Raw genomic sequence first — 13,814 nt, 5'->3', positions numbered from 1 at the left:
GAGGAGGAGGAGGAAGGGCTTGAGGGGGATTTGGGGAGGGGGTACTGAGGAGGAAGGACGTGAGGGGGATTTGAGGAAGGGCCTGAGGGGGATTCGGGGGGGGGGGTTCTGAGGAGGAGGAGAAAGGGCCCGAGGGAGATTTGAAGAAGGACTTGAGGGGGATTTGAGGAAGGACCTGAGGGGGGTCCTGAGGAAGAGGGTGAGGAAGGGCCTGAGGGGGGTTTTGGGGGGGTTCTGAGGAGGAAAGACATGAGGAGGATTCGAGGAGGGTGAGGAAGGGCCTGAGGGGGATTTGAGGAGGAGAGTGAGGAAGGACCTGAGGGGGGTTTTGGGGGGGTTCTGAGGAGGAAAGACATGAGGAGGATTCGAGGAGGGTGAGGAAGGGCCTGAGGGGGATTTGAGGAGGGTGAGGAAGGACCTGAGGGGGATTTGAGGAGGAGGAGGAGGGTGAGGAAGGGTTTGAGGGGGATTTGGGGGAGTTCTGAGGAGGAAGAAAGGCCTGAGAGGGATTTCAGGAAGGACCTGAGAGGGATTTGAGGAGGAGAAGGGTGAGGAAGGGTTTGAGGAGGGTGAGGAAGGGCCTGAGGGGGATTTGAGGAGGAGGAGGAGGGTGAGGAAGGGTTTGAGGGGGATTTGGGGGAGTTCTGAGGAGGAAGAAAGGCCTGAGAGGGATTTCAGGAAGGACCTGAGAGGGATTTGAGGAGGAGGAGGGTGAGGAAGGGTTTGAGGAGGGTGAGGAAGGCCAGAGGGGGATTTGAGGAGGGTGAGGAAGGACCTGAGGGGAATTTGAGGAGGAGGAGGAGGGTGAGGAAGGGCCAGAGGGGAATTTGAGGAGGAGGAGGAGGGTGAGGAAGGCCAGAGAGGAATTTAAGAAGTAGGAAGAAGAGGAGGGGGCCCAATGTGGGGAGGGGGCTCAGGGGTCCTGAGGAGGAGGAGGAGGAGGAAGAGGGGCTGAAGGCAGTGCAGGCTTTGGGGGGAGGGCTGTGAGTGGATTTGGGAATATTTGGGAATATTTGGGATGGAGGATGATCCCTGGGGGAGGATTTAGGTCCTTTCTGGGGGTGCCGGGGGGGATTAACCCCAATTTTGGGGGGCTTTGAGTCCTCCCTGAGGGGCTCCAACCCCTTTTTTAGGGGATTTATTTGGGGGAAGGGGATTAATCCTCTTTAGGGAAGACTAAAACTCCTTTTTTGGGGAGGGTCTCGAGGTTTGGGGGGGCTTTAGACCCTTTTTTGGGGGAGTTTAAGCCCATTTTGGGGGAGTTAAAATCCTCATTTTTGGGGGATTTTAGATACTGGAGTGGGCTCAGCTCTTTTGGGAGATTTTTCCTTCCAGAGGGGGAGGATCTAGTTGGGTTTTTTTGGGAATTAGGTATTTTTGGGAAAGGATTGAACCTTTTTTTTAGGGATATTTAGGTGCTGGGAAGGTTTAGCTCCAATTTTGGGAGGATTTAGCTCATTTTGGGGGGGTTTAACCTCATTTTTTAGAGGTTCTGGTCCTTAATAAGTTCTTTATTCGCTCCTTAAAATTCTCTTTATTCCCTTAAATCCCCCCAAATTGGGATCAGGATGTTTGGTTGGGATTTTTCCCCCCTTTTTCCCATAGCCAAAAGTTTCATCTGCAGGGTTTCAAATGTTCCAAAATCTCCGAATCTGCCCCCAAAATCCTCTTTTCCCTCTTTTTGTGGCCCCTCTCGGAGCCATTTTCTCTATTCCCGTTTTTTTTTTAGTATTTCAATTTAAATAATGTGAGAAAAATGGGGGAAAAAAGTGAAATTGGGGGTGTTTGGGGTGTTTTTAGGGGGAAAAAAAAGGTAAATTCAGGGAATTTTTAGGGAAAAAAGGTAAATCCTGAGAATTTTTAGGGGAAAAAAGAGAATTTTTTGGGTATTTTTAGGGGGAAAAGGTAAATCCAGGAAGTCTTGGGGTATTTTTAGGGGGAAAAAGGGTGAAATAAGGGGATTTTTAGGAAAAAAAAGGTAAATCCAGGGAATTTGGGGATATTTTTAGTGGAAAAAAGGTAAATCCAGGGAAATTTGGGATATTTTTAGGAGAAAAAAGGTAAATCCTGGGAATTTTGGGGGGAAAAAAGAGAATTTTTTGGGTATTTTTATGGGGAAAAGGTAAATCCAGGGAATTTTGGGATATTTTTAGGGAAAAAAAGGTAAATCCAGGGAATTTTGGGATATTTTTAGGGAAAAAAGGTAAATCCAGGGAATTTTTAGGGGAAAAAGGGAATTTTTTTTGGTATTTTTAGGGGAAAAAAGGTAAATCCAGGGAATTTTTAGGGAAAAAAAGGGAATTTTTTGGTATTTTTAGGGGAAAAAAGGTAAATCCAGGGAATTTTTAGGGGAAAAAGGGAATTTTTTGGTATTTTTAGGGGAAAAAAGGTAAATCCAGGGACTTTTTAGGGGAAAAAGGGAAATTTTTTTGGTATTTTTAGGGGAAAAAAGGTAAATCCAGGGAATTTTGGGATATTTTTAGGAAAAGAAAGGAGATTAAGAGAGGTTTGGGAATATTCCTTAGGAAAAAAGGGTAAATCCAGGGATTTTGGGAGGTTTTACTGGAAAAAAAAGGGAATTTTGGGGAGCTGGGGTTCTTTTCCACGCGGGCTCAGGGTGGGAAATGAGTGGAAAATGTGGAATTTTACGATTTTTTGGTGCCTTTTCCCCCTCTTCCCTCGATCCCCCCACGATTCCCGAGCGTCAAATCCTTGGAAGTTCCCCCAGTGTGTCCCCAAACCAAGCAGAATTCCCAAAAAAAAAGTCACAAAAGCACACAATTCCCAAAAAAAAAAAAAAAAACCCAAAAAAAGAAATTTCTGAGTGAAACAACCCCGGAATTCCGACCTGGAACGGGATTTTCCACAAAAAAAAAGTCACAAAGTCGGTGGAAATCGCTGGAAAAAAAAAAGCCAAAAAGTGTGAAAATCATAAAAATCATAAAAATCATAAAAATCATAAAAAAAAAAGGTGGTAAAAAGCACCTCACACTTCCCCTCCCCCCTCCAGCCCCAAAATTCCAGGAAAAAATTGGAATTTGGGGGGATTTTTCCCCCTCCCCCCACACTTTTCCCTGGTTTTTTCCCCTCTCTGGAAGCACAAGTTGGGTCAGGTCCATTTTTTTTTGGTTATTCCCGAGAAAAATAAAGCGGGAAAAGGAAAATCCCGGGATTTTGGGAGGTTTAGGAAGGGCTTGGTTTATTCCAAAAGGGAATTTTTTGGTTTTTTTCCCGGTTTTTGGGGTTGGTGTATCCCAAAAATCTCCAAAAATTGGATTTTTTTCCTCTTTTTTTTTAATGGGAATTTTATTATCTGGGGAAAGTCCCTAAAAAATGGGATTTTCCCCCGTTTTTTTAAAGGAAATTTTATGGATAGAGGAAAATCCTTAAAAAAAAAATGGGATTTTATTTCCTTATGTAGCAGAAGTTTCATTATCCAAGGAAAATTCCTAAAAAAAATGTGACTTTCCCCTATTTTTTTAATGGGAATTTCGTTAATAGAGGAAAATCCTTTAAAAAATGGGATTTTATATTTTTTTTTTAATGGAAATTTTATTATCCAAGGAAAATTCCTAAAAAAATGGGATTTTCCCTCATTTTTTTAATGGAAATTTTATGGATAGAGGAAAATTCCTAAGAAAAAATGGGATTTTATCCTTTTTTTTTAATAGGAATTTATTAACTGAGGAAAATCCTTTAAAAAATCTGATTTTTTCTTCCTTTTTTTAATGGAAATTTCATTATCCAAGGAAAATTCCTAAAAAAATGTGACTTTCCCCCATTTTTTTAATGGGAATTTTATTAATAGAGGAAAATCCTTTAAAAAATGGGATTTTATCCTTTTTTTTAATGGGAATTTTATTATCTAAGGAAAATTCCTAAAAAAAATGGGATTTTCCCCCGTTTTTTTAATGGAAATTTTATGGATAGAGGAAAATTCCTAAGAAAAAATGGGATTTTATATTTCTTTTTTAATGGGAATTTTATTATCTAAGGAAAATTCCTAAAAAAAATGGGATTTCCCCCCTTTTTTTTAATGGGAATTTTGTTAATAGAGGAAAATCCCTAAAAAAATTGGATTTTATGTTCTTTTTTTAATGGGAAATTTTATTAATAGAGGAAAATTCCTAAAAAAAATGTGATTTTCCCCCATTTTTTTAATGGGAATTGTATTAATAGAGGAAAATCCTTAAAAAAAAAATGGAATTTTATTTTCTTGTTTAAGGGAAATTCCATTATCCAAAGAAAATTCCTAAAAAAAATGTGATTTTCGCCCATTTTTTTAATGGGAGTTTTATTATCCAAAGAAAATCCCTAAAAAAAATGGGATTTTATTCTCTTTTTTTAGTGGAAATTTGATCAATAGAGGAAAATCCATAAAAAACCCCAGGATTTTATTCCCTTTTTTTTAGGAAAACTTCATTATCCAGGGAAAATTCCTTTAAAAAAATGGGATTTTTCCCCTTTTTTAATGGAAATTTGATCATCTGAGGAAAATTCCTTCTAAAAAAAATGGGATTTTCCCCCTTTTTTTCATGGAAATTTCACCAGCAGAGCTCCCAGATTCCCGGGATTATCCCAAATATTTGGGATTTGGGGTCCCAGCGTCGATTCCAACCCGGAATTCCAGCTGGAATTGTTGGATTCAGGAATTCATTTTGTTCCTTTTCCCAAAATTTTCCATTTCTGCCCCAAATTCCCCCCCGGATTTTGGGATTTGGGACATTTTTCCCACCCAAAAACCCCCAGAAATTCCCGTTATTTTTCCAGGTGGAGCTGGGTCGGGATTTTGGGGAATTTGGGGTTTTTTTGGGAATATTGGGATCCCCCAGAAATTTGGGAATCTCCAGAGAATTTTGGGAATTTCCTTGAGAATTTGGGAATCCCCAGAGAATTTGGGAATCTTCAGGAATTTGGGAATCCCTCAGGAATTTGGGAATCTTCAGGAATTTGGGAATCTTCAGGAATTTGGGAATCTTCAGGAATTTGGGAATCCCTCAGGAATTTGGGAATCTTCAGGAATTTGGGAATCCCTCAGGAATTTGGGAATCTCTCAGGAATTTGGGAATCCCCAGAGAATTTGGGAATCCCTCAGGAATTCAGGGCTGAGCTCTGAGCTGCACCAGGCTCCGAAATTCCCATTTTCCCCCAAATTCCCGGTGTTTTTCCAGGGAGGATGAGGAGCTGGATGAGGCTCTCCCATTCCCAAATTCCCATTCCCAAATTCCCAAATTCCCATTCCCAAATTCCCAAATTCCCATTCCCAAATTCCCTGTGTTTTCCAGGGAGGATGGCGAGCTGGAGGAGGAGCCTCTCCCATTACCAATTTCCCATTCCCAAATTCCTGGTATTTTCCAGGGAGGATGAGGAGCTGGATGAGCCATCATTCCCAAATTCCCATTCCCAAATTCCCAAATTCCCATTCTCAAATTCCCAAATTCCCATTCCCAAATTCCCATTCCCAAATTCCCAAATTCCCATTCCCAAATTCCCGCTGTTTTCCCAGTGTTTTCCAGGGAGGATGAGGAGCTGGAGGAGCCTCTCCCATTCCCAAATTCCCATTCCCAAATTCCCATTCCCAAATTCCCAAATTCCCATTCCCAATTTCCCATTCCCAAATTCCTGGTATTTTCCAGGGAGGATGAGGAGCTGGATGAGCCATCATTCCCAAATTCCCATTCCCAAATTCCCAAATTCCCATTCTCAAATTCCCAAATTCCCATTCCCAAATTCCCATTCCCAAATTCCCAAATTCCCATTCCCAAATTCCCGCTGTTTTCCCAGTGTTTTCCAGGGAGGATGAGGAGCTGGAGGAGCCTCTCCCATTCCCAAATTCCCATTCCCAAATTCCCATTCCCAAATTCCCAAATTCCCATTCCCAATTTCCCATTCCCAAATTCCTGGTATTTTCCAGGGAGGATGAGGAGCTGGATGAGCCATCATTCCCAAATTCCCATTCCCAAATTCCCAAATTCCCATTCTCAAATTCCCAAATTCCCATTCCCAAATTCCCATTCCCAAATTCCCAAATTCCCATTCCCAAATTCCCAAATTCCCGCTGTTTCTCCAGGGAGGATGAGGAGCTGGATGAGGCTCTCCCATTCCCAAATTCCAATTCCCAAATTCCCATTCCCAAATTCCCAAATTCCCAAATAATTCCCAAATTCCCTGTGTTTCTCCAGGGAGGATGAGGAGCTGGATGAGCCTCTCCCATTCCCAAATTCCCAAATAATTCCCAAATTCCCTGTGTTTCTCCAGGGAGGAGGGCGAGCTGGAGGAGGGCGAGCTGGAGGAGCCATCATTCCCAAATTCCCAAATTCCCCAATAATTCCCAAATTCCCAAATTCCCAAATAATTCCCAAATTCCCTGTGTTTCTCCAGGGAGGATGGCGAGCTGGAGGAGGCTCTGCCATTCCCAAATTCCCATTCCCAAATTCCCAAATAATTCGCAAATTCCCTGTTTCTCCAGGGAGGATGAGGAGCTGGATGAGCCATAATTCCTAAATTCCCCAATAATTCCCATTTTCCCTGTGTTTCTCCAGGGAGGAAGGCGAGCTGGAGGAGGAGCCTCTCCCATTCCCAAATTCCCATTCCCAAATTCCCCAATAATTCCCAGATTCCCTGTGTTTCTCCAGGGAGGATGAGGAGCTGGATGAGGCTCTCCCATTCCCAAATTCCCATTCCCAAATTCCCATTCCCAAATTCCCCAATAATTCCCAAATTCCCCAATAATTCCCAAATTCCCCAATAATTCCCAAATTCCCTGTGTTTCTCCAGGGAGGATGAGGAGCTGGATGAGGCTCTCCCATTCCCAAATTCCCATTTTCCCATTCCCAAATTCCCCAATAATTCCCAAATTCCCTGTGTTTCTCCAGGGAGGATGGCGAGCTGGAGGAGGAGCCATAATTCCCAAATTATTCCCCAATAATTCCCAGATTCCCTGTGTTTCTCCAGGGAGGATGAGGAGCTGGATGAGCCTCTCCCATTCCCAAATTCCCATTCCCAAATTCCCAAATTCCCATTCCCAAATTCCCCAATAATTCCCAAATTCCCTGTGTTTCTCCAGGGAGGGTGGCGAGCTGCAGGAGCCATAATTCCCAAATTCCCAAATAATTCCCAGATTCCCTGTGTTTCTCCAGGGAGGATGGCGAGCTGGAGGAGGAGCCATCATTCCCAAATTCCCAAATTCCCAAATTCCCCAGTAATTCCCAAATTCCCTGTGTTTCTCCAGGGAGGAGGGCGAGCTGGAGGAGGAGCCATCATTCCCAAATTCCCATTCCCAAATTCCCATTCCCAAATTCCCTGTGTTTCTCCAGGGAGGATGAGGAGCTGGATGAGGCTCTCCCATTCCCAAATTCCCATTTTCCCATTCCCAAATTCCCATTCCCAAATTCCCATTCCCAAATTCCCCAATAATTCCCAAATTCCCTGTTTCTCCAGGGAGGATGAGGAGCTGCAGGGGCCATCATTCCCAAATTCCCCAATAATTCCCATTTTCCCTGTGTTTCTCCAGGGAGGATGGCGAGCTGGAGAAGGAGCCATAATTCCCAAATTCCCCAATAATTCCCATTTTCCCTGTGTTTCTCCAGGGAGGATGGCGAGCTGGAGGAGGAGCCATAATTCCCAAATAATTCCCCAATAATTCCCATTTTCCCTGTGTTTCTCCAGGGAGGATGAGGAGCTGGATGAGGCTCTCCCATTCCCAAATTCCCATTCCCAAATTCCCCAATAATTCCCAAATTCCCCAATAATTCCCATTTTCCCTGTGTTTCTCCAGGGAGGATGAGGAGCTGGATGAGGCTCTGCCATTCCCAAATTCCCATTCCCAAATAATTCCCAAATTCCCGCTGTTTCTCCAGGGAGGATGAGGAGCTGGAGGAGGCTCTGCCATTCCCAAATTCCCCAATAATTCCCATTTTCCCTGTGTTTCTCCAGAGAGGAGGGCGAGCTGGAGGAGCCATAATTCCCAAATTCCCAAATTCCCCAATAATTCCCATTTTCCCTGTGATTCTCCAGGGAGGATGAGGAGCTGGATGAGCCATCATTCCCAAATTCCCAAATAATTCCCCAATAATTCCCAAATTCCCTGTGTTTCTCCAGGGAGGAGGGCGAGCTGGAGGAGCCATAATTCCCAAATTCCCAAATTCCCCAATAATTCCCAGATTCCCTGTGTTTCTCCAGGGAGGATGGCGAGCTGGAGGAGCCATAATTCCCAAATAATTCCCCAATAATTCCCATTTTCCCTGTGTTTCTCCAGGGAGGATGGCGAGCTGGAGGAGGGCGAGCTGGAGGAAGATGACGGCGCCGAGGAGGCTCCGGAGCGCTCCCGTTCCCGCTCCCGCTCCCAATCCCGCTCCCAATCCCGCTCCCAATCCCGGCGGGAGCGGCGCCGCAGCGGCTCCGAGGACGAGAAGGGGCAGCGGCGCCTGAAGCGCAAACGCCGCAAGGAGCGCGACAAGGACAAGCGCAGGGCCAAGAAAAAGAGGAAATCCAAGCACAAGGTGGGAAAATCCAAGGATTTGACGGGGTTTTTATGGATTTTTCCAGGTTTTTCCAGGATTTTCCAATTTTTTCTGATTTTTTTCTGATTTTTTCCGATTTTTTCTGATTTTTTTCCGATTTTTTCCGATTTTTTTCTGATTTTTTTCTGATTTTTTCCAATTTTTTTCCCTTTTTTTCTGATTTTTTTCTGATTTTTTTTCTGACTTTTTCCGATTTTTCCGATTTTTTTCTGATTTTTTTCTCATTTTTCCGATTTTTTCCGATTTTTTTCCGATTTTTTTCTGATTTCTGATTTTTTCCGATTTTTTTCTGGATTTTTCTGGGGTTTTTTCTGATTTTTTCCGATTTTTTCTGGATTTTTCTGATTTTTTTTCTGATTTTTTTCTGATTTTTTCTGATTTTTTTCCGATTTTTTTCTGATTTTTTTTCCGATTTTTTCTGATTTTTTTCTGATTTTTTCCAATTTTTTCTGATTTTTTTCCGATTTTTTCTGGTTTTTTTCTGATTTTTTCTGATTTTTTTCTCATTTTTTCCGATTTTTTCTCATTTTTTCCGATTTTTTTCCGATTTTTTTCCAATTTTTTCCGATTTTTTTCTGATTTTTTCCGATTTTTTTCTGATTTTTTCCGATTTCTTTCTGATTTTTTTTCTGATTTTTTTTCTGGATTTTTGTGGGGTTTTTTCTATTTTTTTTCATGTTTTTTTTTGTGGGGTTTTCCCCACTTTTTTCCAGGTTTTTTCCCATTTTTTCCGGATTTTTTTCCTTTTTTTTTTAATGGGTTTTTTTTCTGGGGTTTTTTGGGGTTTTTTCCTGGTTTTTTTCCGGGTTTTTTCCCTTTTTTTTTTTTATTTTTTTCTGGTTTTTTTCATGGTTTTTTCTGGGTTTTTCCCGGTTTTTTCCATTTTTTTTCCCAGGTTTTTTTCTGGATTTTTTTCCATTTTTTTCCCGTTTTCTTTTCTGGTTTTTTCTGGTTTTTTCCTGGGATTTTTCTGGGTTTTTTCCCTTTTTTTTTCTATTTTTTTCTGGTTTTTTTTCATGTTTTTTTCTGGTTCTTTTCCCAGTTTTTTCCAGGCTTTTTCCCAAATTTTTTTTTTATTTTTTCCACTTTTTTCCAGGTTTTTTTTCTGGATTTTTTTTCCCAGTTTTTTCCAGGCTTTTTCCTGTGTTTTTCCCTTTTTTTTCCTATTTTTTTCTGGGGTTTCTTTTGGGTTTTTTACCAGTTTTTTCCATTTTTTTTCCAGTTTTTTTCCTGGATTTTTTTCCACGTTTTTCCAGGTTTTTCCACGTTTTTTCCTGATTTTTTTCCGTTTCTTTCGGGTTTTTTTCTATTTTTTCAGCTTTTTTCTGGGTTTTTGGGGTCAGGAGTGACTTTTCCCAAGGATTTTCCAGGAAAACTGGGAATTCCAGTGGTCAGGAGTGACTTTTCCCAAGGGTTTCCCGAGGAAAATTGGGAATTCCAGGGGTCAGGAGTGACTTTTCCCAAGGATTTTCCCAGGAAAACCGGGAATTCCCAGGAAAACCGGGAATTGCGGGAGGCGGGGCCGGGAATTCCGGAGGCCGGGAAGGGCTGGGGGCTGATTTTTCCCGGGATTTTCCAGCGGCACGCTTCGTCCAGCGAGGAATTCTCGGATTTCAGCGACGACTCCGAGTTCAGCCCCGGGGAGAAGGGACACCGGAAATACCGGGAATACAGCCCAGTTTATCCCGTGAGTGAAACTGGGAATACTGGGAATAAAAACCGGGAATTACTGGGAATAAATACCGGGAATACCGGGAATACAGCCCAGCTTATCCTGTGAGTTAAACTGGGAATACTGGGAATTACTGGGAATAAAAACTGGGAATAAAAACTGGGAATTACTGGGAATAAATACTGGAAATACCGGGAATACAGCCCAGTTTATCCCGTGAGTTCAACTGGGAATACTGGGAATAAATACCGGGAATACAGCCCAGTTTATCCCATGAGTTCAACTGGGAATACTGGGAATAAATATCGGGAATTACTGGGAATAAAAACTGGGAATTACTGAGAATAAATACCGGGAATTACTGGGAATAAAAACCGGGAATACAGCCCAGCTTATCCCATGAGTTCAACTGGGAATACTGGGAATAAAAACTGGGAATTACTGGGAATAAATACCGGGAATGCAGCCCAGCTTATCCCGTGAGTTCAACTGGGAATACTGGGAATTACTGGGAATAAATACCGGGAATGCAGCCCAGCTTATCCTGTGAGTTCAACTGGGAATACTGGGAATTACTGGGAATAAATACCGGGAATACAGCCCAGTTTATCCCGTGAGTTCAACTGGGAACACTGGGAATAAAATCCAGGAATAAAATCTGGGAATTACTGAAAATACCCATCATTATTCCCATCATTCCCATCATTGCCATCATTCCTGTCATTCCCTTTTTTCCCTTTATTCCGATCATTCCCATCATCATTCCCATCATTCCCATTATTCCTGTCACTTGCATCGTCATTCCTGTTATCATTGCCATTGTTACCGTTCCTGTTATCATTCCTATCATTCCCCTCATCATTCCCCTCATCATTCCCATCATCATTCCCGTTATTCCCATCATTCCCATCATCATTCCCATTATTCCCATTATTCCCATCATTCTTATCATTCCCACCGTCATTCCTGCTGTCATTCCCATCATCATTCCCACCATCATTCCCATTATTATTCTGGTTATTATTCCCATTATTATTCCCGCTATCGTTCCCGTTGTCATTCCCGTTATTGTTCCCATTATCGTTCCTATTACTTTCATCATTCCCATTGTTGTCATTCCTGCTGTTGTCATTCCCATTGTCATTCCCATTGTCATTCCCATTGTTATCATTCCCATTGTGGTTCCCATTGTTGTCATTCCCATTGTTGTCATTCCCATTGTTATCATTCCGGCTGTTGTCGTTCCCATTGTTATTCCCATTGTTATTCCCATTGTCATTGCCATTGTCATTCCCATCGTTATTATTCCCATTGTCATTCGCATTGTTGTCATTCCCACTGTTGTCGTTCCCATTGTTGTCATTCCCATTGTCATTCCCACTGTTGTCATTCCCATTGTCATTCCCACTGTCATTCCCACTGTTGTCATTCACATTGTCATTCCCATTGTCGTTCCCATTGTCATTCCCATTGTTATCATTCCCATTGTCATTTGCGTTGTTATCATTCCCGTTGTTATCATTCCCATTGTTGTCATTCCGGCTGTTGTCATTCCCATTGTTGTCATTCCTATTGTTATCATTCCCACTGTCATTCCCATTGTCATTCCCACTGTTGTCATTCCCATTGCCATTCCCGTTGTCATTCCCATTGTTGTCATTCCCACCTTTGTCATTCCCACTGTTGTCATTCCCGTTGTTTTGTCATTCCCATTGTTGTCATTCCCACTGTTGTCATTCCCATTGTTATTTCCATTGTCATTCCCACTGTTGTCATTCCCATTGTCATTCCCATTGTTGTCATTCCCATTGTCATTCCCATTGTTGTCATTCCCATTGTCATTCCCATTGTTGTCATTCCCATTGTTGTCATTCCCATTGTTGTCATTCCCATTGTCATTCCCATTGTTGTCATTCCCATTGTTGTCATTCCCATTGTTGTCATTCCCATTGTCATTCCCATTGTCATTCCCATTGTCATTCCCATTGTTATCATTCCCATTGTTGTCATTCCCATTGTCATTCCCATTGTTGTCATTCCCATTGTTATTCCCATTGTTATCATTCCCATTGTTGTCATTCCCATTGTTGTCATTCCCATTGTTATTCCCATTGTTGTCATTCCCATTGTTGTCATTCTCGTTGTTTTGTCATTCCCATTGTCATTCCCGTTGTTATAATTCCCACTGTTGTCATTCCCGTTGTTTTGTCATTCCCACCGTTGTCATTCCCGTTGTCATTCCCATTGTCATTCCCATTGTCATTCCCATTGTTGTCATTCCTGTTGCCATTCCCATTATTGTCGTTTCCATTGTCATTCCCATTGTCATTCCCATTGTCATTCCCATTGTTGTCATTCCCATTCTTGTCATTCCCATTGTTGTCATTCCCATTGTCGTTCCCACTGTTGTCATTCCCGTTGTTTTGTCATTCCCATTGTTATCGTTCCCATTGTCATTCCCGCTGTTGTCGTTCCCATTGTTGTTATTTCTATTGTCATTCCCATTGTTGTCATTCCCACTGTTGTCATTCCCGTTGTTTTCTCATTCCCACTGTTGTCATTCCCGTTGTTTTGTCATTCCCAGCATTCCCAGGCTCCTCGGCAGAGCCGCTCCAGGCCGGATTCCCGCGGTTACGGCTTCGAGGATCCCGAGGCCTTCGGCCCCAACGAGGAGGAGGAGGAGGCCAAGGACGGCTACGGAGACTTCGGAGCGGAGCTGAGCCCCTTCCGGCGCGGCAGGGAGCACGGCCAGAGGGGCAGGGGTACGGAAAAACCGGGAATGAGAGGGAAAAAACGGGATAAAACGGGCAGGGAGCACGGCCAGAGGGGCAGGGGTACGGAAAACCGGGAATGAGAGGGAAAAAACGGGATAAAACGGGGAAAAAATGGGATAAAACAGGCAGGGAGCACGGCCAGAGGGGCAGGGGTACGGAAAAACCGGGAATAAACGGGGAAAAAACGGGATAAAACGGGCAGGGAGCACGGCCAGAGGGGCAGGGGTACGGAAAAACCGGGAATAAACGGGAAAAAATGGGATAAAACGGGCAGGGAGCACGGCCAGAGGGGCAAAGGGACAGAAAAACCGGGAATAAACGGGGAAAAAATGGGATAAAATGGGGAAAAAATGGGATAAAACGGGCAGGGAGCACGGCCAGAGGGGCAGGGGTACGGAAAAACCGGGAATGAGAGGGAAAAAACGGGATAAAACGGGGAAAATCTGGGATAAAACGGGCAGGGAGCACGGCCAGAGGGGCAGGGGTACGGAAAACCGGGAATAAACGGGGAAAAACGGGATAAATGGGGGAAAAATGGGATAAACGGGGGGAAAACGGGCAGGGAGCACAGCCAGAGAGCCAGGGGTACAGGAAAAGCGGGAAAAACTGGGAATGGACGGGGAAAAACGGGATAAATGGGGGAAAAATGGGGATAAAACGGGCAGGGAGCACACACAGAGAGCCAGGGGTACGGGAAAAGTGGGAAAAACTGGGAATGGACGGGGAAAAACGGGATAAATGGGGGAAAAATGGGGATAAAACGGGCAGGGAGCCCCCATTCCCGTTTCCCACTGCCCATTCCCAATTCCTGCCGTTCATTCCCGGTTTTCCTGCCTCTCATTCCCG

The 13,814-nt window shown here is 43.3% G+C and overlaps 1 protein-coding gene across 1 annotated transcript in view; it reads left to right on the top strand.

The window, feature by feature from the left end:
• The window catches only part of ZC3H4 (zinc finger CCCH-type containing 4), a 38,253-nt gene that overhangs the window by 645 nt on the left and 23,794 nt on the right, over positions 1–13,814 (top strand). Inside the window, exons 2-4 of the mRNA XM_058859975.1 lie at positions 8,258–8,501; positions 10,102–10,209; positions 12,779–12,956. Of these exons, the coding sequence (XP_058715958.1) occupies positions 8,258–8,501; positions 10,102–10,209; positions 12,779–12,956 (530 nt within the window). The remainder of the gene's footprint in view (positions 1–8,257; positions 8,502–10,101; positions 10,210–12,778; positions 12,957–13,814) is intronic.

Source organism: Poecile atricapillus, chromosome 31, assembly GCF_030490865.1.
Source record: "Poecile atricapillus isolate bPoeAtr1 chromosome 31, bPoeAtr1.hap1, whole genome shotgun sequence".
In the NCBI taxonomy this organism is placed as follows: Eukaryota; Metazoa; Chordata; class Aves; order Passeriformes; family Paridae; genus Poecile; species Poecile atricapillus.
Note: the sequence above shows the minus strand (reverse complement) of the source record. Positions and strands in the feature narration are given on the sequence as shown.